At 33.2% G+C, this 26,148-nt stretch overlaps 3 protein-coding genes across 7 annotated transcripts; 2 read left to right on the top strand and 1 right to left on the bottom strand.

Annotated features, from left to right (window-relative positions):
* Positions 1–245: 245 nt before the first annotated feature.
* On the top strand, positions 246–3,786 carry LOC105781341 (sodium/hydrogen exchanger 4). The gene is made up of 14 exons (XM_012605889.2): positions 246–502; positions 673–791; positions 898–995; positions 1,086–1,145; positions 1,245–1,291; positions 1,377–1,571; positions 1,691–1,737; positions 1,826–1,892; positions 2,049–2,149; positions 2,241–2,342; positions 2,435–2,579; positions 2,673–2,735; positions 2,872–2,955; positions 3,145–3,786. Exons 1-14 carry the CDS (start codon positions 353–355, stop codon positions 3,427–3,429), a joined length of 1,563 nt encoding a protein of 520 aa, XP_012461343.1. The 5' UTR covers positions 246–352; the 3' UTR covers positions 3,430–3,786.
* An 8,585-nt stretch (positions 3,787–12,371) lies between these two features.
* LOC105781335 (putative lipid-transfer protein DIR1) lies at positions 12,372–13,017 on the bottom strand. The gene is made up of 2 exons (XM_012605882.2): positions 12,615–13,017; positions 12,372–12,507 (listed from the first exon to the last, which is right to left on the bottom strand). Exons 1-2 carry the CDS (start codon positions 12,928–12,930, stop codon positions 12,503–12,505), a joined length of 321 nt encoding a protein of 106 aa, XP_012461336.1. The 5' UTR covers positions 12,931–13,017; the 3' UTR covers positions 12,372–12,502.
* Positions 13,018–20,204: 7,187 nt separating this feature from the next.
* Positions 20,205–26,060, top strand: LOC105781319 (fimbrin-1). Of its 5 annotated transcripts, none has more exons than XM_012605863.2 (15): positions 20,205–20,395; positions 20,902–21,127; positions 21,295–21,465; positions 21,702–21,940; positions 22,049–22,220; positions 22,310–22,348; positions 22,502–22,573; positions 22,664–22,780; positions 22,914–23,125; positions 23,573–23,728; positions 24,078–24,277; positions 24,633–24,790; positions 24,877–24,973; positions 25,083–25,174; positions 25,414–26,060. In XM_012605863.2, exons 2-15 carry the CDS (start codon positions 21,041–21,043, stop codon positions 25,699–25,701), a joined length of 2,100 nt encoding a protein of 699 aa, XP_012461317.1. In that variant the 5' UTR covers positions 20,205–20,395; positions 20,902–21,040; the 3' UTR covers positions 25,702–26,060. The 5 variants fall into 5 exon arrangements, with proteins under 5 accessions (XP_012461317.1, XP_012461325.1, XP_052487477.1 ...); XM_012605871.2 differs by lacking the exon at positions 20,205–20,395 and adding an exon at positions 20,490–20,593; XM_052631517.1 differs by lacking the exon at positions 20,205–20,395 and adding an exon at positions 20,630–20,766.
* The last annotated feature ends 88 nt before the right edge of the window (positions 26,061–26,148 follow it).

Here is a 26,148-nt window from a genome sequence, read left to right as displayed (position 1 = left end):
TCTAAAAACTTGATCCAGTTTTTGATCAGTCTCAGACTTTTTCGCCAACAAGAGGTTATATAATTCATGCTCATACTGGCACCTGGCATTATCCATGCAACGTGAAACCCTACGTGTCATTTTGTCAACTGCCAACACTCTTTTTTTGGGAAAACTCATCAATTCATGTATCAAATCCTTTAGTCTGGCAATTTCCAGCTTCTTTTCATGACGCTGAATCCCAAAAAAAAAAAAAAACAATACATAGAAAGAGAAATTAAAGCATATATAACATGTTAATTCGTTGATCAAGAAAAAAATAAAGAAAAATAATGCAACAGTAAGTAAAAAGAAGGAACAATACTTAGTGGAGATGTTTGAGTTTGTAAGAAACTTAGCTCATCAGCATGAGCAGGTGGTGCCAATCTCAGTGTTTGTGGCAATTCTCTGCCTATGTTTAGTTATAGGACATTTGCTTGAAGAGAACCGATGGGTCAATGAATCAATCACTGCAATCTTAATTGTAATTTCTCTCATTTCTTTGGAACATTTTCTTTACCATATACATATATATATGTTCATGTGTTTGTGTTTCATATCTTTAAATCGCTTGAGAATCTTATCGAACCTTTCAAAATTAACATACGGATGTCCTAGGAATTTAAAATCTAACTGACATATTGTTGGACTCAGGGAGGCATGGCAGGAACAGTAATCTTGTTCTTGAACAAAGGAAAAAGCTCTCACATCCTAAGGTTCAGTGAAGAGTTGTTCTTCATTTATCTCCTCCCGCCTATTATATTCAATGCAGGGTAAAATGGGTTTCAAATGTCATGCAAAATTTTCACATTTTTCCCCTGTTGAATTAACCTGGATTTTGAAACTGGCTAACTTCTTTCTTTGCTGGTTTGCTTGCAGATTTCAGGTGAAGAAGAAACAGTTTTTTCAGAACTTCATAACCATCATGCTGTTTGGAGTAATCGGGGTTTTTATCTCTACCTCGATTATTACAGCCGGTAATTTTGATTCCACCTAGGATATCATTTTTCATATTTGTCTGGTGCAACCAGTTTTTCTGAAGTTCATGGATGGTACTCTTGTCCTAGGCAGTTGGTGGCTGTTTCCCAAGCTAGGATTTTTTGGTTTGACTGCACGAGAATATCTCGGTGAGATTCTTAAATGATGTTATCTTGTCAACTAATATCTGTATTCAGGGTTAATTTCTTACTAGAATTGTCTGTGAATTTCATGCTGTTCTGTTTCAGCTGTAGGAACTATTTTCTCATCAACAGATACAGTTTGTACATTGCAGGTTGGTCAGTTTGCAAATCTCTCCCCCATGTTTTTGCTTATTATTTCACAGAAAGAGATTTTTAGATTTGATTACTTCCTTATAGGTCCTTCGCCAAGATGAAAATCCTTTATTATACAGCCTAGTGTTTGGAGAAGGAGTAGTGAATGATGCAACATCAGTAGTTCTCTTCAACGCAATTCAAAAGATCGATGTTTCGAGAATTAACAGCCGAACATCTCTCCAGTTGATTGGTGATTTCATTTACCTGTTCTCGACAAGTACTGCTCTTGGAGTTACTGTGAGTTAATTACTCTTGAAGCTTTCTTCTGACCGTAAATGTCATTTATTATAGTGTTGGGCTTTGATCCACTCTTGGTACTTCTTAATCTTGGCATGATATTTCTCGTTCTCTTGCAGTTCGGACTTGTAACAGCGTATTCTCTTAAAACCTTATACTTTGGAAGGTTAGAACTTTTTCTTTTACAATTAAAAGGAAAAAGGAAAATGCCGTGAAGACATCATAGTAAAACCTGAATCCTTATCTGTTTGCAGACATTCAACTGTTCGTGAACTTGCTATTATGGTTTTAATGGCATATCTGTCTTACATGTTAGCTGAGGTAACTCCTGATAAAAAGCTTCAAATTTGATGTTCTATTAATATAAATTTCAATACTACTATCCTTCACTGAAATAACCACCTTCATTCTTACAAAAAACGAGTGGAGCCTGCAATTTCTGCTTCTTCGTTTTAACAGCGTTATTTTTTTGTGCAGCTGTTAGACCTTAGTGGGATTCTCACTGTTTTCTTCTGCGGAATTCTGATGTCACACTATGCATGGTACAATGTGACCGAAAGTTCAAGAATCACGACAAGGCATGTACTTTGATATTAGGAAAGACTAATGTTTATTGATTCATTGAGCTCAACAAGGCTTAACATCCACCATTTTCTATTTTTTTTTCAGGCATATATTTGCAATGATGTCATTTGTTGCAGAAACCTTCATTTTTCTCTATGTAGGAATGGATGCTCTTGACATGGAGAAATGGAAGATGACTCGACTAAGGTGTCTGATTATGCTTTCCATCTTCCTTCAAAATTGGTTTACTTCTGTTTACCTTGTAGCTTATGATCTCGGTTTTGAGTTATTGGTTTCAGTGTTGGGACTTTAATGGCCAGCTTTGGAACCTTAGTTTTTCTAATATTGGTCGGACGTGCTGCATTTGTGTTCCCTCTCTCTGCTTTCTCCAATTATTTGAACAAGCATCCCGATAGATCAAAACCATTAACTTTTAGACACCAGGTTACTATTTAGGTTTTTCCATGCAAACTTTCTAGTAAGATATTTCCTACGTGATTGGTTGAAGACAAATTTATGAACGTGTTATTTCTGCAGGTGGTTATATGGTGGGCTGGGCTAATGCGAGGGGCAGTATCCATTGCTTTGGCTTTTAAACAGGTATTTCCACTTCTCAATTGTGTTAGCTGTTCGATATTGTTAAATAATTTTCTGAATTGCATGTATAGATCACTAAACTCATGGTCATAGGGATTCCATTTTCCTACTGATTTTCTTGCTTGCTTCGTTAATACAGTTCACATTTTCTGGTGTGACATGGGATCCGGTCAATGCAGCAATGATAACAAACACTATAATCGTTGTTCTGTTTACTACACTGGTATGTAACTGAACTTTTCTAATCATTTACAAGATTTTGAATCCGAAGAGAAACAGTTATAACGCCATGCCTTCCGTAGTTGACAGTAAATTTTTTCTCGGTTGTACAAAGCTTTCCATGACTTGCCACTTGCACTAAATGAAATGCTGTGAACTGTGATTGACATTCTAGGAAATCATTTTGTTTCAGGTATTCGGTTTCCTAACAAAGCCCCTTATACTCTGCCTGCTTCCGCAGCATGTAACTGACACAAGTGATGAGGGTCAGGGATCGAAATCCCCAAAGGAGGACATGACCCTACCTTTGCTATCCTTTGAGGCATCTGCCTCGACCAATATCCTTCGAGCAAAGGATAGTTTGAGTATGTTGATCGAAAGGCCTGTGTACACCGTACATTTCTACTGGAGAAAGTTCGATGACAGGTATATGAGACCGATATTTGGAGGCCCTATTAGCAGTCCGCCCGAATGTTAGATAGCCAACCATCGTTATAGGCAGTGGTAAGTTCAGACTGAAACTGGCATGACATAATCAATTGATGGCAGTAAGTTTTCCCTTTTTCCCAAGGGCTGCTTGGGTTTTAATGTTAGCAAATGGCAGATCAAGATAGTACTACGCTCGAGGAATAGAATGAGTCTGGTTTGGACTTTTTGGACTTCTATGTTTGTGTTAAAAACAGTCATGAACATACTCTAAAATAGATTGCCTTAGAAGGGAAGCTATTAGTGAAAAATATGAAAATTGAAGTAAATGCAACAAGAAGAAAGATGGTAAAATATAGCAACAGTTGCAATACAGTTTCAATGCAATTTAACCCAGTTTTTATCTTAATTCAAGGATGAGAACAATGACAAAAATGAGATAATTCATTTTTGAATCTGTCAGAAACTGTTTTATTTAAGGACCAACTTACCCTTGCATTGTGGTGTTGTTGCCGAGATATTTCCATGTGACCACTGGCCGGTACAGGTCCAGCTTGTTCAATGCAATGTTACATACATGGTTGGCTCATCAGTTCCTTGCACCTGTGCAATTAGAAACAATGTTGCAACCAAGCAATTAGACAAAAGTTTTTCATTAGACATTACCATAAAAAGAAGCGAAAAAGAAGGATGCAAAAGCAGAAGATAGTAAGAAAAATATTTATTATTCAAAGTTTTTTTAAGAGTGCTTTTAATAAAAATGAATTTAAATTGAGAAAAGAGTCTTAATTGGAAAAATAATTCTCTTATTCTAATAAATTACTAAAAAATAAAATAAAATATTCTCAGAATATGAATAAAATTTATCTACCTAAATAAGATTTATCTACTTAAATAAATTTAAAATGTATACATATTTCAACACCCTCCCTCAAGTTGGCGCATATATATCAATCATGCCTAACTTGCTTACAAGAAAATCAAAGCTTGTCTTAAAGAGCCCTTTGGTGAGTATGTCAGCAATTTGTTGTTTTGAAAGAACAAACGACATGCATACTTGGCCTTCTTCAATCTTCTCTTAGATAAAGTGTTTATCAATCTCAACATGTTTAGTTCTGTCATGTTGGATTGGGTTGTGAGCAATACTAATGGCAGCTTTGCTATCACAGTACAACTTCAGTGGTGAAGTTATTGGTTTCCTCAGCTCTTCCATAATTCTTTTTAACCACATCATTTCACAAATTCCTTAAGCCATTGATCTAAACTCAGCCTCTACACTACTTCTTGCCACAACACTTTGGCTTTTGCTTCGTCAAGTTACAAGGTTTCCCCAAACAAATGTACAGTATCTTGATGTAGATCTTTTATCTGTTATTGAGCCTGCCCAATCTGTATCTGTATAAGCTTCAATTCCTCTTTGTTCAGATTTCTTGAAGAATAAGCCCTTTCTAGGTGAACTCTTCAAGTATTAGAATTCAGAACACTGCTTCTTCATGTTCCTCAATTGGGGAGTGCATAAGTTGACTCACTAAGCTCACTGCAAAAGCCATGTCTGGCCTTATATGTGATAAGTAAATTAATTTACCAACTAATCTTTGGTACTGCCCTTTATCAACTAATCGACCTTCTTTATTTTCGAATTTTACATTTGGATTAATTGGTATGTCAACTGGGCGGCAACCACTCATCCCAGCCTCTTTTAAAAGATCAATCACATATTTTTTTCGAGAGACCACAAGACCCTTCTTTGATCGAGCAACTTCTATTCTAAGAAAGCATTTCAAATGACCCAAGTCTTTGATCTCAAACTCCAATGCTAGATGCTCCTTGAGACGCCTTATTTCATCCACATCATCTCCTGTAAGAATGATATCATCGACATAAACTATATCTACCTTTTTGTGAATGTCGATAGAATATTGTGTGATCAACTTGCCATTGTGAGTAACCTTGCTTTTTAACAACTTGAGTGAACCGCTCAAACCAAGCTCGAGGAGATTGCTTAGACCATACAAAGATTTTTTGAGTTTACATACTCGAGTTCCAAAATCTAATTCTACATATCAATAGAATTTTCATGTTCTTGATGTGTGCAAGAACTTGTTGTTAGTATCTCAATTTGCTCTAGATAACAATATTTATTTTGAGTTTCATCCAACTTGTTGTTTTGTGAAGGACATACAAACAAAGGATACTTTGTTGACATGGCACATTTATGAAGGCATCTATCAATTTGATTCAGCTTTGCCTCAGCTCCAGAATAGTAAAGCAACAACTTAAGATAATTCAGATGTTCGTTTTCATAGTGACATGTTGTCAAATAATAATGAGTTAAGCTCTTCTTATAGCTCATCCAACAAAGTTTGTACTAGTATTAACCTATGGCATAGAAGACTGATTTGCAAGATTTTGATCTTAAATAAAAAAAATTCAATAAATTTAGCTATCAATGTTTACAAGATTTTTCATTTTAATCCTAATTATAAAAATTTTAAAAATAATAATTAAAAAATTTTAAAAATTTTAAAAAATTAAATTGGCATTAGCAAATCATTCTTCATCAGTTGTCCATTTTAGCTCATATTTGGGAACTTTACCAACTTTAATTTTAACCATAAGAGGTTCTCATCCAGTAAGTGGGGATGGCAAAATCCAAGCCACCCCATGGATTCTGAACTGATCCACTTTGAATGAAACGAATTTTTTTATTTGAAAAGTGGATGTGGGGCGGGGTGGGGCGAGACGGGGTGGATTTTTTTTTTGGATAGTTGGTATGGAGTGATTATGATAATTGCTTGCCCCGCTCCAACTCGCTCCACAATGTACACTTACCATTTTATCCTTGTATATATAAACTATTAAAAAGGTAAAATGTAATAACGTGATATTAAAAATATATATATTTTATGTTTAAATATTTTTTGAAGAATTATGTTTAAATATTTAATTGACTTTAAGAAATTGAAAAAAAAATTAAATATAAGCAGCAACAATTAAATTAAAGCGGGGTGGGCTAGGGTGGAGATGGATGCATCCAACATCTATGGAGGTGCTCTATAGTGGAGTGGGGTGGATAGTGGAGCAGAGTATGTCGATTGTGGAGCTGTAGTGGATTTAACAATATCTGCCCTCGCCCCGCCTCGCCCCATTACCATCTCTACCAGTAAAAACCAAGCACCAAGCCTTCTCATGATAGACTTGATGTATAACTTCATATGTGTCTTCCAATAGGCATATTTGCCACAATCCAACATAAGGGGACGAGTGGTTGATGATCTATCCATATCATGCAAATAACAACATGAAGAATCTCCACTAACTATGTTAAGTGGGAAAGTCTGATACCAATTATTGACTTGAACTAGTTGCTAAACTACAAGAAACTAAGTACGAGCAGAAGTGGACACTTTTGTTATAACTGCGACAAACACAATGAAAATAGGAGACAATATAACGGAGCCTAGCTCTGTGAGATGAATTCACTATCTTTGAAAACAACATAACTAGTGATTCTAGTTCTAACACACACTAGTGAAGAAATCTCACTCTTTTATGTCTAATACTACACCATTCACCACTAAATTCTCTTATTGAGAACTTAGGTTGTAAATGTTGGAAACACGGGTTTGGAAAACACAACAGAAAAAAAATTAAGGGAAAACAGATTTTTAATTTTTTTTCTAAAACAATATCTTAGTTGTGATATCTAAAGTAATAAACACTTAAACAAAATTGTACCTTTTCGATTCGTCTAGGATGAGCACTTCGGCCGAGTAGTCTTCTCCGTTATCCTCAAACTCCCGTCTACCGAGTGTGAGCTCGCTTCAAATTAGAAAAATTTTCACAAAAAATTATTAGTTGAGTAATTTCGCAATTTCTTTAAACTTTTGAGTCAAGTTGCCATAAAAATATTTCTAGAAATTTTCTGAAATACTCTCTTCAAAGAATTTTCTTTGCACAACTTTCTCTTTAATTCAAGTGTATATAAAATAATGACCTAAGGCTCTCTTTATATAGAGAGAGTTTAGAGAGTTCAACTATGATTAAACTTAATCATTTTAATATTAAATTAATCAAGATAAATATTATATTAATTTAATATATTAAATTAATATAATATTTATCTACAAGATAAATATTAAATTAAATTTAATATTAAGATAATCACTTTAATATTAAATTAATAAAATACTATTAAGATAAGTATTAAATTAAATTTAATATTAAAATATTATTATTTTTAGAATAGTTAATCTGAAATCAAATTCTCTGGTAGAGTCCTAGTAGGAGTGTAACTCTTCCACTACTCAACCACCGAAGACCAACTGTCGCAGGCCACCGAGCAGCCGCCATCACAGTTGCTGGCACCGTCGTGTCCTCTAATACAGGTGCAACACCTTTATGGCACCCCGAGTCTGTTCAGCTGTTGCCGATTCAGTTCAAGTCAGTGACAACTTGGTCGATCCAGTCTAGCCACTGGTTGGACCGTTGGCTGGTTTCATATATCGGGCTCAGTTTGACTAGTTTTTGGGTATTGGTATCGATTTTGGGCTCCCAATCCCAATTAACGATCTCAGATCCAATTTTCAAGTTCTGGGCCAATTGTTTGACTTAAAAATTAATTTCCAAAAATATTATATTAATTTTAATTAATTTGATTAATTTAATTTTACTTGATCAAAATTAATTTTTCCAAAAATTACTTGGATTTTCCAAATTAATTTTTCAAGAAAATTTTTTAATCAAATTCTCTAGTTGAACAATTCTCACGACCACCTAATTTAATTTCACATCGAATAAATTGACTCAATTAAATTATTTCCAAAGTCGTAGAATTTTCTTTTGTTTCAAATGTAGTCCGATCGAGCTTTTGTTGAGCTAGCGGAGGGACCAATCAGACATATACAATTAGACTTTAGTAATTGCAATTATGTTCAGAAGCATCGTTCCGATAATTCACAATTACTTAATCATGGAGTCAGTCCACAAGAAGTACCATGATTGAAAACTCCTTATTGTATACTCTTTGCGAAAGCAGTTCATCCAATTGCTTTATCCAATGACCTCGTCACGTGTGTGTTACATCATATGATATCATTGATTCCTTTTTTGAGTTAAATCAGTTTACTCAATACAATCTTATTTTATCTCATTACCTCCATTGTGTCTTCTTAATGATTAATATGGTCACTGTCAACAAATGACTGTGATAAATTGCTTGTTCGAGGACAAGTAACCTGTGGCTATGTTCCATGTTTATCAATCCACACAATACCAATGAGAAGATACATTAACTCTTTAATTGAGCTATGAATTCCACTGTTACTAGTAAAGTTATGCCGTACACAAGTCATGTACCCAATATATTGGCTATGGGCTCGATCATCTTTAGAGCATAAACCTCGACTTATATCAAAGCACATGAGTTGCATACGTATAGTCAGTGACTAACTCAGGATTTAGGTAAATCACACCATGAATGTCACAAGTGAATAAATTTACAAACAGGTTCAAAATTAATTCATCTTGAGTTCAGTCTAATGTATCATTCTACCAATGAATATATCTATGTCTCTACCTATGGAGTCAATTACTCCGATAGCTAAAATTAGTTATCTCCCCAATTGGAATTGTAGACGACATAATAATCCTTTTCAGTATTTGAATCAAATGCTCACTTTGATTCTTTTACGGGGTTACGGACTCATTTAGATTATCTACTAAAGTAAGTTGTCTTTCTCACAATGTAAATGTTCTTACTATGCCACTTATCTTCAGTTTGAACTTAGACAATCAATGAGCTAATATATACTTGTCACAATTTCGTTACGCATGTAAAATAAAAAAGACATAATAGTGAAATGTGAAATTAACTTTATTTATTTATTCATCATTCAAATAAATAGAAAACAATTACATGTTTACTACAATATGGGCACATTTCCCAATAGTAAAACCAATCACACAAAGGTTTTACAGTAAAAAATTCACTCTCACAAATAACGTACTTCTTGAACAAATAAGTGCTCTTAATAATCAGTACATAAATCAATACAATCTCTAAAATATATAAAGATTTTTTAAACTTGTTAACAAATTAAAGATCAATATTAATGATCAAAGTAAAATGGGCTGTTGGCAAATAAGTCTTTAAGTTTTGGTCCAATCCAATTTCCTTAACCCATGGGATTTGAAATGTTTGATCTGATCCGGTTCTCATGATATATTTCTCCAAGTGAATTAATTTTTATTGGTGAACTTGAATCATTTCGTGATATCAACATAGCCTAAAGATTTGGTTCAACAAATTATCAATCTTCCAAATATGGCAAGTTGTTATTTTTTCATAGTGGTGTTGGATGTGTAACACCCCTCGCTCGACCTGATCTCCGGGTCCAAGGTACAGGATGCCACATTCGTTGCTGGAGCAACTACCATCAATTATACATTAAAATAATCACTCGAGCATACAATTATTCATTAAAGACATTTACATTATGTTAAGCAATCAAATTCTAGCCTCAATCGAACTTAAGAAAGCTCTTTTGTTGACCCAAGCACAAAATAATACCAAATTGTAAAGTTTTGAAAATTCAGGACTGACGTCGTGACGTCACCTCCTCCTCGTCGTGACATTGCCAAACAGTTTTTCACGTCGTGACCTCAAGCCACTTGACTCGCGACATGACTCACTATCAGTCGATGTTGCGATGAGGAATGTTGCTCATTGGGACATAGGCTCTGTTTTTGATAAAAATGAACCATTCGGTACCTATTTCAAAACTCTCAACTGAACTTATTAAAGACCATTCCATTTGATCACTCAAGAACATGCCAAATACATACATTTCTTACTAAAACGTGTCATTTACCAATTCAAAACAAGATCAACTTAAAATGAGCTCAAATATTACAAATCATCCAAATGTCTTCCAAACCAACCAACCAAATACTAAACTTATCTATGCCAAATTCATATTCAAACATGCCTAATAGTTCAAGCGTCATTGTTCATGTCCTTACCATTCAAACATTTCTCACCATTCAAACCTAAACAATTCAATGTCATTTCATCTAACAATTTGGCTATGAAACTTCAAGCCTTACCAATGCTACACCATATCAAAGCATGTCATTTCAAACACCATACATTTCTCAAACATATCAACAAAAAAATATATCATTTCAATTAGGCACCAACCATTGCCAAATCAAGGCAACATTTAAATTTCAATTCAAACATACTAGGTAATGGTAAAAACAAGCTTACACAGGTATACATATTCACATATAGATACATACACTTCATGGCACCTATATACATGTCACAACGACGGACTTAAAACGATCGAAAAGCCAAGAAATGAAGGATGACATTCTTTTCTCTTTTAATATTACTTATATTTGTTTTCATTTTATACATTTTATATTTATTTAATAATTTAATTATAATTTTAATAATATATAAACTTAACATTCCCTATTGTTGACTATAATCACAATATGATGGTTTATTTCCTAATTAGACCTTGGGTTAATTACAATTTGAATCTTTAAACCTTTGGCCAATTAAAAATCAGTAGTAATAAACTTTTATAATTTAGTCATTGTACCTTAATTAACTATCAATTCAATAAAATTACAAGACCAAACTTTAATATATTACGATACTAGCCTCATAAAATATTAAAATTAATATTTATAGACTCGGTTTACAAAAATGATATTCCGAAACAGTTATTTTCGACACCACTAAAAATCGGACTGTTACAAGAAGTGGGTACTTCCCTTGACACATTGTAGCAACTTCAAATATATCAACACATACAGGTTTCTTTTTCTTATCCGATTGAAAAATCATCACCATGGTGCTCACCTATCTACTTGTAGTAGGTATGATCATTTGTTAGCTTCATTTTTATTCCTTTCTTTTATATATACAACTCTTTAATATGCATAAGCTAAATACTCTTAATACTCCCAAAGACATTGTATGTGATTATGAAGGAACTGAAATTGGCTTAGGTGAATTAGTTATATCAATTTTCAACTTCTTAATAGAACCTGTAGTTTAGCCATATATCATATTTCACTGCTACAACAACAACAGAAGAAACAAAGAACACAATTTGCTTCCCTAGGTTTTGTAGGAATAACTTGGTATATTATCCATGTTTGGATTAAAAATAGTAAAGGAAAAGAAAAGAAAAGGAAAGGAGAGGAGAGGAGAAGAGTGAAAAGCTAAGTAATTACATATTATCTTATTTAGGTAGTTAAAACTAGTAAAGCAGAATCCTGTGTGTTGGCCTGATGACTGTGTGGCTTAGGTTTAAGTCACGCTAATTGCGTTGTTGTTAGGGCTTTGCCCTCTTATTGTGATTCACTGAAAAAAAAAAAAAACTAGTAAAACAAAGTAAAGGCTTGATGCTGTTATGGAAAACTTTACAGCACAAAGGAAGTTGGATTGAACCATGGTGGTAGTTGGGAGCACATAAGTAGATTATGTATTGTTTTGATTAGACTACACAAAGCTACCTTCATCTTTTCCTTTTTAAAACATTATTTCATATTTCAGTTGGTTTAATCTTTGCATATTAATTTCTTTTGAAGCAGAGAAGGCATATTTTTTAGGATTACCTTGACATTTATAGATATTTTGATAGCAATAATTTTATGGTAAAGATTCTAATTAGGCTAAGCAAAAAATAAATAAGATGTCTAGTGTTGAACTTACTAACTAAAACTTGCCAACAATCATTGAGAGGAAATGAAAGCTTAAAATGCTGATTACATGTTTCTGATATGAATTATGTGCTTCATGTGAAGTTTATTTAATCGCCAGAATGTTAGATAGCCAACGTCTTGCTGATTTCATGAAATTTGTTATAGGCAAACCATTTCATCTTTTTCTCTTAGATTATTGCTGTTAATTTCTTGGTGATGCCACCATTTTATGTTTAGTGATTGATGATTGCCTTGAAAGGAAGCCATCGGTGAAAAATAAGAAGAAAAATTGAAGTGATTGCAACAAGAAGAAAGATGGTGAAATTTAACAACAGTTTCAATACAAATAATATCTCAGACATGATTCATAATCTTCACCTCTGCCTGTAACTTGAAGTGATTCAGGCTGCAAACAACAAAATATATCAGTTAGAAAGCAATTTAATCCAGATTATATCTTACCAAAAGATGAAAACAAAGAGAAAACCTGATATAATTCATTTGAGAACTTACGCTTGCATTGTGGTGGTACGGCATGCTTACATTTACATTTCTGAGGCAATGCAAATGCACGGGAAGGTTCAATCTGGAAAGCAGGAAGAGCGTCCTTGTAGTTGCAGAGACAAGTCAAGTCGGCTTGTTTTATCAAACTACAACATTCCTTGGTTGGCGGTGGAGGATTTTCCCCGGTGACTGCCGGCTTGCACTGCTCCAACTTTTTCAATGGAATGTTACAGATGGTCGTCTCTTTAGCTCCTTCCACCGCTGCAATAAGCAACAATGTTGCAACCAAGCATTGCACCAAAAGTTTCTCACTAGCCATTGCCATTTTTCTTTCCTCAGAACTTGTATCTAAATCCAATGCCAAGCAACACTCTTAATTTATAGCAAGGGGTTTTGAAGCTTCTTGATACGACAAAGGCTCTATTTTACATATATCTCTCTCTCTCTATATGTTGATTTATGGCATGTGAAGCCAAATTCCAGTCTGTATGATAGTCACGAGAGAGCTTAAAAGAGGGAAGAAAATTCAAAGGCCTTGAGGTGCTTGATTGGTAAACAACAAAGTTCTGTGAAGAATATTTTGATTTGCAAGATTTAGAAACTATGCTATACATCCATGGAATCTTTTCACATGAAGTATATATTTATTAGGTTACAATTCTATTATTACAATCAATCATATAAATGAATCAATACTAAGGCCGATTGAGGCCTCGTCTAATTCATAATTTCTCAATTACAAATTTTATATACACATAACCAAAGCTTGTAGACATTGAATTTGTAAAATTCATCTATCATTGATCAATCAATTCTTCTATTATCTCTCTCCTGTAGACATAATTTAGTGCTACATGTAAATTAAACCATTAATTTTAATTTTAAATTTTATCATTTTATCTAAAATTTCATTTGTGTGAATGTTTAGAGATATATTTGTTAAAGAAAATTCCACCCATAGCTAAAATATTTTCGAATTTTCGTGATGAATGAATTTTGTTTATATTAGGAAATAAATAACAAAGAGAAAGTATAAATTTTATTGACTAATATAAATAAAATACATTTTATTTCTAATGTATTCACTTAATAATAAATATTTATTTATAACAGTCTAATAATTATATTCTCGATTTTTGCAATAGACTCGAAGGGCTCTTTTTAAGGGTTTTTAATCAATTTATTTGGGCTCTGATTGGAATTATCAAATTATCATTCCAAGTTGTTAACCCCATTACTGGGCTTCACAGTCCATGCTACCTCTCATACTTCTAATTTATCACTAGATATACAAATTTCTGTTGAAATATATTTATAAAAAAAATTACATATAAATTAAAGGAGGTTTTAGTTTAAATGGAAATTTTGAGATTTTGATGTGTTGGTTCATCATTTGTGAATTTATTTGGATTTATAGATTTAATATAAAAACAAAAAGATTCTTAAAATATTATTTGTTATTTTTAGTTATTTTCTAATTGATTTGGTATTCTATTGACTCGTGAAACTATGCTAGTAGACATTTAAGTTAGACCATTAAAGATGAGATCCATTTTAATGCTAATAAATTCAAGTTTCATTCATCATAAGTCCCAAACGATAATCAAAAGTTTAAATTGATCTATAAGTTTCAAAAATTTTAATTGAGTTCTTAAAGTATATGTACATATCAATCATATCCTTCTATTAGCCTAACATTAGCTTAAGTGCTAAATGCTAGCTCAAATATGAAGTGGAGCATGTTTTAACATGTTTTAAACATGTTATCAAAGTTTAAATGCATGCATACCTATTGTATTGGTAGCTTAAATATGACGTATTAGAAAAATAAAATAAAATTAACAATACCATTAAAATTTAATATAATTATTTGTTTTTTTTTTTTAAACTTGATCCAAGTTGTCCATACGATAAGTTCAAATGTGTTCAAAATTTGATCTATGTGCTTTAATATGCTCAACATCAGATTTGAGTTAATATCTAACGCTCGTGCTAATGGCTAGGCTGATGGAAGGATTGATACTGTAACACCCATTGCTCGGTTCAGTTGCCAGACCCAAGTTACAGGATATTATCATCGATATCAAACAATTTTTTTACACCACTTGATACAATTTGTAGACACACGGCTCACATAACTTACAGTACACACAAAACATAGTACACATATATGTATATATATCTATAGCGGACCGTTCCACAGATAGAAACATGGCGGACTATCCTACGAGTAGCCCAACTGCGTACTGTCCTACAGATGGCTAAGTTGCGGACTTTTCCACGAACACATATATTACGGAATGTCCCACGGACACCTATATTGCGAAATGTCCCATGAATATTTAAACCATGACGCATGTAGTCCTATGTTTTTCATAACAACAATCAAATCAACATGTATAATTTATATACATGTTCAAAAATCAAAATCTATATCCATTTCATTTATAACATCAAAAGGGATCATAACATTCAACTACAACTTTGACTCATTTATATTCATATGCAAGTATCCACCTAAATACATGCCACTTTACCGTAACGACATAAACAAAAATCTACCAGTCAGCAAGCGAATAGTGTGAACTTCTTGTGGATTCGATTGGTGCAACCCAAATGATCAAAATCTATAGAAAAGGTAGCAATATGGAAGTAAGTATTTAAAATACTTAGTAAGCTTATACAATTTCAACACGTAACTTACCTCACCAACAAATATATATGTGGTTTAATGTATGTGATAAGTTTACCTATTATACTACATAATTCCAATAATGTAATTTTGTACACTGAATCAAATGTATAACATGCCAAATACGCAACATAATCTGTTAAACTTTCATATCCAAATAATCTACATTCCTTTCAATTTTGTGTACTTGGAATTTATCCATCAAATCTCTCATTACCTTTCATTTCATAACATATCAAATTAACATGTCGCAAGTTTTATGTTACTCGATGAACCATCGTAAAAAGGCTCAAACACAGGAACGTAACACATCAGGGGCTCGTTCGAGCTAATCATGTACAGAGGTGTCAGTTTACCCGTTCGGGCTAAACCTTTAAAGACACAATAATAGCTTGGCTAGGGTTGTATATACATGTAAGGTTACTAGTCTATACTAAACCTTGAAAACGACATTATGTTACCAATCCAGGCTAAACATGTGTCACATGTATCTTCGAGTCTACAACAAATGCTAGATCTTGGAATCATCAGGAAATAACATGTAACCATATGCATGAGCCTTTTACTAAGTTCATCAGGACGATTTCATTCTATAACCTTATTTCCTTGTATCATAATTCAATATCTCCTTTTTATGTTAAACAAATCGAATCTCACCTGTCAAATTCCAATTATAAAATTAAAGAACAAAAATTAAACAAAGTTTATATTATATGAACTTACCTGGCAAAATGGTAACACGCCACGATAAAGTCTACTCAATGACTTTCCCTTTCCCTCGATCTTCTCCTGAAAGATTCAAATCTTGATCTATAACTTAATTTAATTCAATTTTCATCAACCAAATATCATTTATCAACTTATTATGCATATAAGTTAGTTCTATTCTATCACTCACAATTCCTTTAATCCTCACACATTATACAGTCGAGCCCTTTTATAACAATGTTTATAGAAATCTCAAATTGGTTTCGAAATGTTTACAATTTAGTCCAGATATTCGAAACTAAAAAATTTTCATTTTACAAAGTGGTCCTTTTTCATAACCTTTATCTAATCTAATCATTTAACACCACAATTTCAAGCATTCAACAATGACAATCTCATGAATCTTTAATAGTTTTAGAAACAGTCACAACTGTTAGCTAGATTGAAGTACAATGATATCAAAAACACAAAATCCATGCAAAAAGGGCTCGAATTAGCTTACCATGCAAGAGCACAAAACTTGGCCGAACTTCCCTAGCTCAATAAGGAAGAAAGACTGTGATAAAGAAGATGAAAAAAAATGAATTCCCCCCACCATCCACTATGTTACAATATATATATATAATCTAATTATTGTATAAAATTAACATTATTTTAAATAATGTCAACACCCGAACACTATCTATAAATAAAATGGCTAACTTGTCATTTTAGGCCCTAATCAATTAATGTATTATCATTAGTAGATAGAAATCCATAATAATAAACTTTTACCACCTTTACGATTTAATCCATGTACTATAATCAATTTTCTAATCAATCAAATTACAGAACCAAAATTGCATATAACACTATATTGAACCAATGATTAGTAAATGTTAATATTTATAGACTCGATCATCGGAGAACGGGGTTTCGAAACCACCATTTCCGATACCTTTTGCCTGTGATTTTTATCCTCTTTTGAGGAGTTTTTTCACGTTAAAATTTGTGTATTCGATATTTTCGATTTTACTTTATTTACTTGTTCATTGCATACACGGGTTATCTCCCTACATTTATAAAGGGAATGAAAGAAAGTTGCACTTCACAAGTTGAAAAAAAATATGCTTTAAAACAACCAATAAGGGTTTGGGATTTAGGGAAACAGAAAGCGTGAATAGGGCCTCACTGGAAAAGCAAGCTTGGAGAATTGTTAAGAACTAAAATTGGCTCATTCAAAAATTCCTAATGTACAATTCATTAATACCATGCTTAAACTGAACCACTTTTGAGCTTGGAAGAGCTTATCAGTAGACAAGAACCTTTTTTTCTTAAGGCTTAGCTTTGCAAGAAAGTAGAATCCAACATAGAGAAAGTGATGGAAATAAAACCTCCCTACCTAGAGCAAAAGCGACACTAAATTTTAGTAAAAAAAAACTCCAGAAAGCAACTGATTGGAATGGAAGCACTCATTTGATGGATATTTCTTATTGAACTCATCAACTTATAATTTTAATGTAAACTAGGAGGTCTTGCAAGACAACAATGGGAACTCAAATCAAACAATTGGCAATAAGAAGCTATGGTCTAGATTATGGTCTTTGAAACTTCCTTTCAAGATAGTGATTTTCCATTGGAAATTCCTTAATAGTTGCCTACCTTGTAAACTGGAAATGCATAACATAATTGAGAATGCAGACACAATAAACCCAATGTGCAATGATGCAGAGGAAACTATGGGAATAGCTTTCTTGCTTGAAAGTTGGAACTGAGAAACAATTTGGAAAGAGGTTTGAAGAGTTTAAAAATAGCAGAATTAATTGTCACTAGAATAGTGTTGGTGAAACTTATACAATCTGGAGCCTACACAAAACAACCAATTCTCCAGTACATTCAAAGGATGAAAGTGACTTTTACAATTCTAGTAGTTGTCAAAGACTGACATGTTGGAAGAAGCTGGGCAAGAAAGGAAGCTTTCAAGGAAATAGATCAAGTTTAAACCCCTCCCCCCAAGAAAGAAATATTGAAATTCCCAATTCGATTTGAGTTATTAATTACATAAATAGATCAAGTTGATTTTTATGCTTATTTTATTTAATTTTAATTATAAAAATCTAATTATACGAGTTTAAAATTTAATTTATTTATTCTTTTAATTTAATAATTGAAATTTAATTGGTAATGCTATAAAAAAGTAAAACTTTTATTAAAACTAGATTATGTGGTATTTAAAAAAAAATACTCATATGCCCTACTACATGCTTGGAAGGCTAAATAAGTAAATAAAAATGTTAGAATATTAGGTTGTGAGGTTCTATATTGCTGATGCAAAAAAGCAAAATGAAAGTTGCTTACATGACTTCCATGCAATTTTAAATTGACACATGAGCATCAAGGGCGGAGTTGGGAGGCTAGTAACGCCCTGTCTCCTTAAAATATAAAATTATAATATTAATCTTTTAAGTTTTACAAAATCTTAATTGAGTAAAAAGTAAAATTATATTTTGTCCCCCAAAATAATAAAATAATTAATATTGTTAATTATTTCAATTAAAATGTGCGTATCCATTTTTCTTAATAACACTATTTCAACAAAAAATATTTTATTATGACAAATTTGAATAAGTATTTTAAGGAAAAAAAGTCATAAATATTTTCAATATTATTTTAATTATTATATAACTATCAAGTGAGTATTTTATTTGAAAAACTTTAAAATATCATACCCGTAAATTTAATAAAAACATTTTAATAATAATAACAATTCATTTAAAATTTTAAATTCGAACCACAGAAAAATTAAATTCCTGAAAATTATAGTTTAATTTTCAACTTTCAAATATTTTACTCTCTAAATTAATACAAACAAAGAATGTGGAAAATGAAGCGGAATAAATTTTGCTTAATTTTGAAAAAAGAAATCCGAAGCCGAACCTATCTATAAACAGTTCACACCAATTATTCTTTCTTTGGTTTTTAAAAGAAATGCAACATTGATTTGTCCCTTTGCACCGGAAATAGGATGTCGTGCACGGCACATGGACAGGTTTTGGCATTAACAAAATGAACCTTGTCGGTTCGGTCGGTGGCGCTTTGTCAATGTGTACAAAAATTGAACATAGCATCAATTTAAAGAAATTAATAAATTGCTCTGAAAAAATAAAGTGCATATACTTTTATTAGGTAAAGTATTATCTTTATCAAATTTTATGAAAAAATAATATGAAAGTGGTAATGTAATACATTTGGGGACAAATGGGACCAATGACAAGTGGGATCAAATAGTAAAAGATCTTCCCAAGAAAGAAAGGTGAAGATGGAGACATCCTCACTCATTTTCCAATCAAGTCCCAGATTTTGGCACCTTTTATTTTCACAAATTAACTAAATCATCCATCTTTAATTAATTTTTTTTTGTATAATTTCAACTTTTTGACAATATCAATGCACCATCAATTCCTACTTCTTTAGGTCCACAGCCCATAAAAGATTTAATTGAAATCAATGAATTTTTTAACAACCCTAACTTTTTCACCTTTTCACACAAAACTTGTTCAATAAATTTCCTCTCATTGAGTGGTCAATAACTTGTAACTAAGAATTCAACTTCCATGGTTGGTATTCAACCCAAATCAGGTGAAATACAATTTCTCTTTTTAAAAAAGTTTACTAGATTAAAGTGGTAAATGTATCCTTTTATATTAAATTAATTTAATTAAAACTTATTTTTATCCTAATAACTAAACATTTAAGTTAACATTTAAAACCCATTTGGATCAGTATTAGAAAGATCATTTCATAACAAAACAATAACATAAATGATTAAATCGTAACATTTCGGATATAAATGACTAAAATATAATCTAAAATAACTATTTTTATAGTTTACCCTAATAATCCATTAACCAAGAGTAACTCATGTTGCTTACTATTATCATCTTTGACAACTCTTTAAGTTAGAAGTATATGATATGTAACATTTCCAACTTTTATTTTATTTTATCTTTTTCTTCGGAACTGGTAAATTGGTAACTGCACAACATCCCAAACTACACCTAACGCCCTACAGTTACACGTTCCACACAAATTTGTCGACGTGTCAAAAAGGATAAAGCGAGTGCATTCGGTTCACAATACTCTCGGAAACACTCGATTCTTAACAGGATCAAATCTGTTTCAAAGCTTGTCTTGCTCTATGCTGTCTTTAAGGTAATACCGTAATAGCTATGTTTTCTTCTTCTTTCTTTCTTTTTCACTTTGCTCTTCTTAGAAGAAAATTTGATCCTTTGGTCCTTTATCTTTCTATATAATCAATCCTATAAATGAACATTTGTTAATACTTTTTTTCTTTTGTGTGTGTGTGTGTGTTTGTAAATTTTGATGGGTGTAAAGTCAAAAACTTTGAAAGGTAATGAATCCGTTTATTGAAAACCCGGAAAATCTAAGCTTTTTACAGGCAAGTAATTTTGGGCTTGCTTCGTTTTTTATGTTTCCTTTGTTGGGTTATCATTTCTCAGTCGTTCTTTTGAGTTTTCTTGGTGCTTATTTTCTCTTCTAATTTGGTTGTTCCTTCTTGGAACTGAATAATGGAAAAGGAGTTCTATTGGTACTAGTTTCTTGGGTTTTCAATTTTTTGAATCTTTCGTGATTGTTATAAGTTAAAAAGTATTCTGTAGGATGTTTTCATGATGGCTTCTTGTTAATATTTATGTTCATTGGATCTAAACTTGAGTTCTGGATTTGGATTTTCTATTAGTTTGCATCTGTTAGATGATAAAGGTATTGGATTTTCATGATTTATATAAGTTCTAAGCAATTTATATGGATAGTTTCGTGAAGGGTTGATGATGTTTATAAGTTCACCGGATCTAAAGCTGACTCGTTGATTTGGTTTTTTTTTTTTCTGATTTTTAGATTCTGGGTTCAAGGAAGATTTTTGTAAAGGTTTAGCTACTTGGGTAGATTGAAGTCTAATTTGGGTCTTGCATTGGTCATTGGGTTCTGGATTCAGTTGGTGTAATTTTGAGAAGCACTGTTGGAGTAATTGGTAGATATGTCTAGTTATGTGGGTGTTCTTGTCTCTGATCAATGGCTTCAGAGCCAATTCACACAAGTTGAGCTTCGCAGCCTTAATTCCAAGGTAAGCATGTTTTGTTCCTTCCTCAACTTATTGCTTCAACTATTGAATTATTATTTAATTTTGTTGTTGTTTTTTTCTGAATCTAATTTGAGAGAATCCTTTTTTTCTCTCTCTTGGATGGATGGTTTGATAGAGTTTTAATGGCCTTTTTTTAATATGATTTCTAGTTTGTTTCCGTAAAGAACCAAAATGGTAAAGTTACAGTAGGAGATTTGCCACCCTTGATGGTGAAGTTGAAGGCTTTTAGTGCTTTGCTTACTGAGGATGAGATTAGGCTGATATTGGGCGAATCGTATGGTGACATGAGCAGTGAGATTGATTTTGAGACATTCCTCAGGGTGAGTCGTGTGTGTGTATATATATGAGCTTGTGCGTGCTATCAGTTGCATGCTTGTTTTCTATTTTACTGTTAATAAAAGCATCAAGAAAAGTAATAATTGGTTCAGTTTAACTTATATGGCAGTTTACATTCTGTCAGGTTGCATAGAAGTGGGAACCATAGGTTTTGGCCTTTTTTGATACTGGAATTAGTTGAAGGAAGCTAACATTATGGTTGGTTGCGTGGAATGAGCAGGTGTATTTAAATATGCAAGGTCAGGCTACAGGAAAACTGGGTGGTCCAAAGAATTCATCATCGTTCCTAAAGGCCTCCACTACCACTCTTCTCCACACAATCAGTGAATCGGAAAAAGCCTCTTATGTAACACACATAAATATTTACCTTGCGGATGATCCATTTTTAAAGCAGTTTCTTCCGCTTGATCCAGCTACGAATGATCTTTTCCATCTCGCAAAAGATGGAGTACTCTTATGGTACATTTATGGGGTGTGCTCCATTATGCATTTGCTTTATTTTTTTTCTTCAAAAAAAGCTGGTACGAAGCAGTGTTACTGATTCTGTTCCGTCTTATATTTGTGCAGTAAGCTTATAAATGTTGCTGTGCCTGGAACCATCGATGAAAGAGCTATCAACACAAAAAGGGTGCTTAACCCATGGGAGAGGAATGAGAACCATACCCTTTGCCTTAACTCTGCAAAGGCTATTGGCTGCACGGTGGTAAATATTGGTACTCAGGACTTAGTTGAAGCAAGGGTTAGTACAGCTATAACAGATTCCTGTATGTGTTAGAACGAAACATTCTGATAATCAAATGGTTTTCGTCTTTATTGTTTGTATTGCAGCCCCATCTCGTGCTTGGGTTGATATCTCAAATTATAAAGGTAGGCATCTAATTTCTTCTCTACCATTCATTTGCAATTTCTTGTATAGCCTTTACACTGTCTTGATAGACTGGGAAAAGTAGGATGTTTAACTTAAAACAAGTTGTGTTCAGGTACACTTTTTCTCATCCTTACTATCTTTTATAACTGCAGATTCAACTATTAGCAGATCTCAACCTTAAGAAGACGCCTCAGCTTGTGGAGTTGGTGGAGGATAGCAATGCAGTAATATATCTCTTTATCATGTGATTGATGTTTAATTAATAATGAAGCATGAAATAAGCATGTTTCCCTTATAATTATTGTCACTTGCAGGATGTTGAGGAACTTATGGGGTTAGCTCCTGAGAAGGTTCTACTAAAATGGATGAATTTCCATTTAAATAAAGCAGGCTATGAGAAAACTGTTGCCAATTTTTCTTCAGATGTGAAGGTATGTGATTCTGTTAATATTACATTGAGTCGCAATAAACTGATAAAGTGTGTTACACTTCAATTAGATGCATTCTTCTATTTTTCTTGCATCAGTATTTTGATATATTTTACTCATTTTCTCATACATGCAGGATGGAAAAGCTTATGCTTACCTGCTTAATGTTCTGGCACCAGAGTTCTGCAATCCATTGACCCTAGATACAAAGGATCCTGTCGAAAGGGCTAAACTTGTTATTGACCACGCAGAAAGAATGGGCTGCAAACGGTATCTGAGCCCAAAAGACATTACTGAGGGCTCAACGAACTTGAATCTTGCATTTGTGGCTCAAATCTTTCATGAAAGGTGAGAAATCACAAAAACTTGCGGTTATAATAGATGTTTTCAATTATTATTTATTTATTTTTATAAAGCCTTTTCAGTTTAATGATATCAAATCTGGAGCTAACACCACTCTAAGAGGTCTTATAGGTTGTGGTCATGTGCATTATAGAACTGTTCTTACGAAATTAGGAATCTAGGTGCATGGATTTTTTTCATGTGCTTCAGGTCGTGAATGCCTTTGTTGTCATTTAACAGTATTGCCGCCTATATCTATTGTTAGAAAGATTGGGAGAAAGTGCTACGATTTGATGTTTAAACAGTTAAGCTGTGGTGTTATCTAATTGTTTGTTTACAATGCCTTTCCCAGGCCTTCAATCCATTATCTTGTCAGTATTTTAGATTGTTTAGTCAGTAACACTTAAGTCTGCTCTTATGTAATCAAGCAAGAAAACATGTGTGCTTTTACAGGAATGGCCTGAGCACAGATAGCAAAAAGATCTCTTTTGCAGAAAGGATGACAGATGATGTTCAAATTTCCAGGGAAGAGAGATGTTTTCGACTATGGATCAATAGTCTTGGAATTGAGAGTTATGTTAATAATGTCTTCGAGGATGTCAGAACTGGGTAAGTTTTCCTCTTCGCTGATGTATTCGAATGGCTCAAGTTCCATGCTCTATCCCTACTGTAGATTTTAAGCAAACATTACAAAAGGTTATGTTAAGGTCCTGTTTTTCTTTTAAATCCTTCTGATAATATTGAGACCATGAAAGCATCAGGCTGATTGCTTTTCTCTTATGGCGAAAGCATGGATGCATTTTTCATGTCCAAGTAGGCAGTTTTTGCGTATGTATCATCAATTTCACATTCAGCTGGTTTCTGTCATATAGATCTCAAATGATATTTGAAGGGATGAACCGAAGGTTTGTAATTCAATATTTCGACTATTGACATAGAAAGCTTGATTTTGATGCAGATGGATACTTTTAGAGGTGCTTGACAAGGTTGCTCCTGGATCAGTAAACTGGAAGCATGCATCAAAACCTCCAATTAAGTTCCCATTTAGAAAAGTGGAAAATTGCAATCAAGTAGTAAAGATCGGAAGACAGTTGAAATTTTCTGTTGTGAATCTTGGCGGAAATGATATAGTGCAAGGAAATAAAAAACTCATAGTTGGTAATCTCTTTTTTTTTTGTATAATTTCCTTATCAGCTTGATATGTTTTACCTCCATTAAAGAGTTCAGCTTTGTTTTACACTTTTATTATTATTTATAAAAAGGAATATGCATCTGGTCTAAGTTGAGTACCTTGACCTGCTTGCAAAGAGTGACAAATTACTTTTTATTTTCGTTGTATATTTGTTTCTTTCGTCTTTGTGGCACTGAGCTTTCATAAAAAGTTGTCAGTTCCTTGCTTCATGCTGTGGGGAATTATTTGCACCCTTTTTTTCTATTTATTCTTAAAAATATGCTTGGTTGTTGAATGTTGGATGGTTGTCCAAATGCTCAAAATGGATTACTTGTGTTACAGCTTTTCTATGGCAATTAATGAGGTTCAATATGCTTCAACTCCTGAAGAGTTTGAGATCTCGCTCCCGAGGAAAGGAGATAACTGATGCAGATATCATGAATTGGGCAAACCGGAAAGTCAAAAGTACAGGAAGAAGTACTCAAATAGAAAGCTTCAAGGTCTGCGTTATTCTTATATACATATTAACCATCTTACGATTTAGGAGTTAAGGCCAGTAAATTTGTACATTATACTAAATTTGCAGGATAAAAGCCTTTCCACTGGACTGTTCTTCCTCGAACTTTTAAGTGCTGTGGAGCCTAGAGTTGTCAACTGGAACCTTGTAACCAAGGGTGAAAGTGGTATGATTTTTTTTAACTGAAGTTATTTTGGTCACATTTTTCATCTTAGAATGAAGTGATTTTGGATCGAGCTAAAGTTGGAAGTTTATTTATCCTTGTTGGATTATAGATGAGGAGAAGAGGTTGAATGCAACATACATCATAAGCGTGGCACGAAAGCTTGGGTGTTCCATTTTCTTGTTGCCTGAAGACATCATGGAGGTAAGGATGCGACTCTTCTAGGTCACTTGCTACTTCATTGCATCATTAGATCGAGTCTTCAGTCTTTGTGGCATTCACACATTTATAAAAAAATTTGAATAACTGGATTGCATGAATTATTGTCGGCACACTAACATAGGCAGGCAGGCAGGCTGCATTGTGAATATCATCAGTTTTAAATATCGCAAATGGATGAATATTTGGAATTTACAACTCAGATTTTCTTACGGTATTGGCAGGTGAACCAGAAAATGATCCTTACATTAACAGCCAGCATAATGTACTGGTGCCTTCAACACGCAGCGGAAGAGGGTGAGGTGGCTCTATCCCCTGCTAATGGCAACGGAAGCACTTACACATCAGATACATCTCCGGCACCATCCATTAGCGGTGAAGACGAAAGGTCCTCGCTGTGTGGTGAAATCTCAAGCTTGACTATGGATGATGCCGCCTCGGACATTACAGTCTCATCATCTCAATGTGAGAATGAAGATACTGAAATTGCAACAGCGGAATCCCATGCATGATCACATGGCAGAGTGAATATGGTTGCAGTTAGGCAGAAGAGGTCATAAACTCATACAATTAGACCCTCAAAAGAGGAATTCCTCCTTTTCTTTCTTTTTTGTTTGTTATCAGTCAATTGTATTCTAGGTAGTATTCTTTAGCAATAAGTACAGCATAAATCTCAATACCCACTTGCTATGGAAAATCTTAAAAATTGCAAATAATGAGGCTTTTTTTTTTGGGGGGGGGGGGGTGTTGTTAATTGATTTGTCTCCGTGTCTTGCTGTTGGCCAAAATCAGTTTGGGCAACTTTCCTGGGTATTTTTATTATTATTTCATTTTTTTAAGTTTATTATTATTATTTATGTTGCATTTTTTATCATGATTTTACACTCGTGCGGAAACATTCCGAGAAGTGATCAGATTATCAAATGTCGATAATGTTAATAATAAATGTCTTTGATAAA

The sequence above is a fragment of the Gossypium raimondii genome, chromosome 1, assembly GCF_025698545.1.
Source record: "Gossypium raimondii isolate GPD5lz chromosome 1, ASM2569854v1, whole genome shotgun sequence".
Taxonomy (NCBI): domain Eukaryota; kingdom Viridiplantae; phylum Streptophyta; class Magnoliopsida; order Malvales; family Malvaceae; genus Gossypium; species Gossypium raimondii.
Note: the sequence above shows the minus strand (reverse complement) of the source record. Positions and strands in the feature narration are given on the sequence as shown.

Excerpts from the sequence above, each read along its gene's own strand:
- LOC105781341 (XM_012605889.2), top strand. The coding sequence starts at position 353 with ATGTTTGAGTTTGTAAGAAACTTAGCTCATCAGCATGAGCAGGTGGTG. Across the intron at positions 996-1,085 it reads TACCTCGATTATTACAGCCG|GCAGTTGGTGGCTGTTTCCC; the intron begins GTAATTTTGATT and ends CTCTTGTCCTAG. Across the intron at positions 1,738-1,825 it reads AAAACCTTATACTTTGGAAG|ACATTCAACTGTTCGTGAAC; the intron begins GTTAGAACTTTT and ends ATCTGTTTGCAG.
- LOC105781335 (XM_012605882.2), bottom strand. The coding sequence starts at position 12,930 with ATGGCAATGGCTAGTGAGAAACTTTTGGTGCAATGCTTGGTTGCAACA.
- LOC105781319 (XM_012605863.2), top strand. The coding sequence starts at position 21,041 with ATGTCTAGTTATGTGGGTGTTCTTGTCTCTGATCAATGGCTTCAGAGC. Across the intron at positions 22,781-22,913 it reads ATTTTTCTTCAGATGTGAAG|GATGGAAAAGCTTATGCTTA; the intron begins GTATGTGATTCT and ends TCATACATGCAG. Across the intron at positions 25,175-25,413 it reads TGCCTGAAGACATCATGGAG|GTGAACCAGAAAATGATCCT; the intron begins GTAAGGATGCGA and ends CGGTATTGGCAG.